Source organism: Monopterus albus, unplaced genomic scaffold (assembly GCF_001952655.1).
Source record: "Monopterus albus unplaced genomic scaffold, M_albus_1.0 scaffold127.1, whole genome shotgun sequence".
Taxonomy (NCBI): Eukaryota; Metazoa; Chordata; class Actinopteri; order Synbranchiformes; family Synbranchidae; genus Monopterus; species Monopterus albus.
In genome coordinates this window covers 1382798-1387018 of record NW_018128007.1, presented here as the reverse complement: position 1 = coordinate 1387018, position 4221 = coordinate 1382798, and the positions used below count along the sequence as shown (strand labels likewise).

At 40.5% G+C, this 4221-nt stretch overlaps 1 protein-coding gene across 1 annotated transcript in view; it reads left to right on the top strand.

Moving 5' to 3' along the window:
- LOC109967244 (zinc finger CCCH domain-containing protein 18) overlaps positions 1–4221 on the top strand; it is a 26825-nt gene that overhangs the window by 10895 nt on the left and 11709 nt on the right. Inside the window, 5 exon segments of the mRNA XM_020612684.1 lie at positions 2504–2646; positions 3194–3223; positions 3627–3741; positions 4106–4215; positions 4217–4221. The exon segment at positions 4217–4221 is cut by the window's right edge and continues 154 nt beyond it. Of these exon segments, the coding sequence (XP_020468340.1) occupies positions 2504–2646; positions 3194–3223; positions 3627–3741; positions 4106–4215; positions 4217–4221 (403 nt within the window).

The window sequence follows — 4221 nt, the reverse complement described above, 5'->3', positions numbered from 1 at the left end:
AAAGATAAGACAAACATTCTGCAGCAAGCCAAGAAGCTTAAGGGAACCAAGATTTACATCAACGAAGATTACTCCGAGTCTGTGAGGAAGAGAAGAATTGATGCCGATGTTAAGAGCGGCTAGGGAGAGAGGAGAAATCGCGTTTCTGCGATACGACAAACTGGTGACCCGACCTCGGAACCAGGATCTTGGACCCATGATCAGCACGCCGAGACAAGGAGAGTATGAAGGGGCCGCCGGACCCTCAGCGGTCTGAAGAAACATGCAGGTATATTGATATCTGCGATGGCAGATGAGCTTTGGAACCAACAATAACAAGCATGACCCATGGACGAAATAAGGCAAGTGATTTGTTACAGAAGGTAATAGTTTTTGAGGGACTGGATCTGGAACTGAACACATTTGGAGACACTGAAATTCATTATCATGAACCGGACGATGGCTTTGACCTTGAAAAAACTTTCACATATTTAGCTTTATTTTGAAAATTTCACCCCATTCAAATGAATGGGGAAATTTTTACTTCAGCATACTTTCAGCTATTTCTGGTATCAAAATGTTCAACTCTTCAAGGACGTTCATGCTTCTATCTATAACTTTTTTTTAAAACTTCATATTTGTGAAATATTTAGCTTTATTTTGAAAAATTTTCCCCATTCAAATGACTGGGAAAATTCTTCAGCACACTTTCAACTATTTCAGCTTTCAAAATATTCAGCTCCTCAAGGACATTCATGCTTCTATTTAGAACTTTTGTAAACTTCATACATTTTAAATATTTAGCTTGAGTTTGAAAATTTTGCCCTATTCAAATGAATGGGAAAATTCAACTTCAGCTTACTTTCAGCTAGCAAAACCATTCAGGTGTCAAAATGTTCAGCATTTTCAGGGCGATCTTTCAGCAGTCAGCATCCATACGCATTTTCTTCAGAAAATGCATTTCTGTAGTTAGACACATAGTATTTCTTTTTCTCTTTCTTACTCATTTCTTCTCTAATTACTAAGGCTGTACCCGACTCTAAGCATTCTGTCAATCGACTGGTCAAACTAAGACCAGCTGCTCAGTGTGACCTGTCAGGCACAACATTATGACCACCTGTCTGTGTGCACTTCAGTGCAAGACTTCTGCCTCAACATTGGTGTTTGATGCTCAAAATGTTTCAGTTTTTGTTGTAATTGTCATAAATGTATAAATTATATGTTCATTATTGAGGTTATAGTTAAAGGTGGCGTTGCACTGGACTACATTATATTTAGAGTTGTTCCTAATATTCTGACCCTCTCATCTATGTAACTTGGGAGGACACAAATATAGAGACACCTCTGGGTTAGTAATTATTTTTCCCAATAAAGACTCCCCAGGTATGCAAAAATAAATCTGTGTTTTAGTATAAACAACAGGAGGCCCCTGACGGGTGAACTGAATCTGACTGTAAGCCTACTACACTGTATAGGCGCTATTTAATATTTTTTTAGTAGGCACTCTCCTTTTGCTCTTGCTCTTTGTAGACGGCCCCTGAACATTGCTCTCACAGCAGCTGCACAGAGACCAGTGTTACTCGTCCTGTGTGTGTGTGTGTGTGTGTGTGTGTGTGTGTGTGTGTGTGTGTGTATGTGGGTAAAGCTCGGAGGATGGCTCGTTTTGATGAAAATTGGGATGTAGCTTGTTGTCTACCTTACGCTTGGAAAGAGACGCTGTTTGTGTTTTACCAGTGTTTCACTATGACTTATTGATCTGGGAACCTGGAATCTGTAAATATCATTGTGACTTTACTGTAGTCCAGCTTCCAAGGCTAACACAACTTAATTCAGTACACTAGCATCTTTGTTAGCCAGGTTAGCAAATTCTTTAGCTGTAAAATAAGCCACAGTTGTTTTATCTTCGCTCTGTCTGCTGTCGTGACTAAGCTATTAACCAACTGTGGGTCCAACTACATCCCAACAGTACAGAGGAATATCCAGTCAGTTGTTTGCTTGATGATCAATCATACAAATGTTTGTTCAAACGCTGACTGTTGATTAGCAAGTCGTTCCTGTTGCCAGCTTACGTTTCTGTTTGAGATCAAGCCACCTCTGTCCTTTTCAGCCTGGAACTCTTGTTGTTGTTTTTACTTTCATTCTGATGTCACTTTTTAACGTTCATTCGGATTAAGGCACTTGCTGTGTCAATATGGTAAGGAAAACCTTGGTAATGATGTTAACAAATAAAACAGACAATGCACAGGCACTTTTCCCAGACCAAGACAAGACTGAGTAAACATCTGGTCATTTCTGAGATGAGACCAAGACTGGTCATGAGTACTAGAGCTGAGCCTAGCAGGAAATAAACACCAATCATCCTCATTAATAGCAACAGTCTGTGCTATCTCCAGAGATGCTTCGACACAAATGTACATTACTACATAAATTGCACATTTCTATGTGGTGTCATTCACTCTCACTGCCATTTGGAGCCACCACGAGAAGTTGCTCGTCATTATACATGTTGTTCTGTGTCCAATAGGTGCTGAAGAAAGCAACCATCCGTAAGGAGCAGGAGCCAGACTTTGAGGAAAAACGTTTCAATGTGACCATTGGGGAGGATGAGAGAGAATTTGACAAAGAAAATGATTTCTTCAGAGAACGCAGCTACCGCATCATCAGAGAGTATGACCTGCTCACATTGAAAACTTTGGTTGAAAGTAGGGCATGCGGTGTCATTGATGAAAAGCACTAGTCTCACGTAGAACCTTTCCTATGAGTGTGTTCCACATGCAGGAGTGCTTAGATTTGGGTGGAATATTAGGCTGAAGGTAATAGTTCTGCATGAGCTAATGAAACTTTCTCCATGTTCAGAATGAAACTATGGATTTTACCAGCGTTGCACTGCCTCATGCATATTCCTGCTGTTATTTAGCACTTGGTACACTGTTTCTGTTTGTCTTTCGTGCTCACACTCACACATACTCCTCCTACAGTGTAGAACAATAATCTTAGTAAATAAATCGTGGAACTGAAGAAAGGCTCCTTCTGCTCTGCCATCTGAGCTACAGCTTTCAGTTAGTTGCAGGCCTTCACACTTTTAGCTGGTCCCCTCTGTGTATGAAGAAAGGGGAGTTGAGTTGCTTTTCCCTTTAGGGATGCACATAATTGTATCACATAAGCATGATAAAATTAATGTTTTCATTGATACTAATATGTTGTGTTCTTTCAGCGAAATGGAATTCAGAGATCCTATATATGGGTAAGTGCAGACTAACACTGACAACCTTAATGAAACTGTCATTTTGTCAGTTTTCTGCCCATTTTCACAACCTGAATCTTCGCTAGGCTGTAATGTGCACACAGCAGTGTTCTGAGTCTTGGTTTCTGGAACTTGCACTGCTGTAAATGCAGTGCCATAGAAAATATGTACATTCACAGTCATATTAGAGATGCAACTTGTGTACCCAACTTTGAAATGGGTTTAAGTATTTTTTTGTAATGTACCATTCACTAAAATGTCACCTCTTATGCCAGTTTATATATAAAACACTTTCGAATGAAAGTAGCCAGCAATTTATTTTTCCCCACAGTATACATGCCATTTATCATCTAAGGAACCTTCATATACTTTTACAATTCACTAAATGTGATTCCCTCGGCAGTGACCCATATGCTGATCCATACTATGACTATGAAATGGAGGCCCTATGGCGAGGTGGCCAATATGAAAACTTCAGAGTGCAGTATACAGAAGCTCCTCTTCCTTACCACTACAGTGTGAGTATCTGCCACAGAGTTTTCTCTCTATCATTAGAGGTTTACATCATTAAAGTGAGTGCTTCAGCAACCTGAAATAAAGCAAAATGCCTAAACAAAAAGTCCAAGCAGCGGGCATCACTAGAATGGTTTTTTTAAATACATGAGACCTGTTGTATGTTTTGTATGTTTACATTTTGGTGTCTGTCATAAGAGTTTAGTGGAAATGATGACTGGACCTGGTGTTTAGTGCTAAAGACATGGTAGGTAGACCTAAAAGTATCGTGAGCTGGACTTCTACATAGTTGTTGGTTTTATGTGTCTGTGCTATCACAAAAAATTGGCAATAAATAGCACCTTTTTTTGTGCATATCCATCTTGACAGGAGCGTGAACGTGAGCGCGACCCTCGGGAGCGGCACAGGGACCGAGAGAGGGAGAGAGATCACCGTGAGAGGGAGCGCCGGCAGAGGGCGGGGGAGGGGGAAAGAGAGCGGGGGAG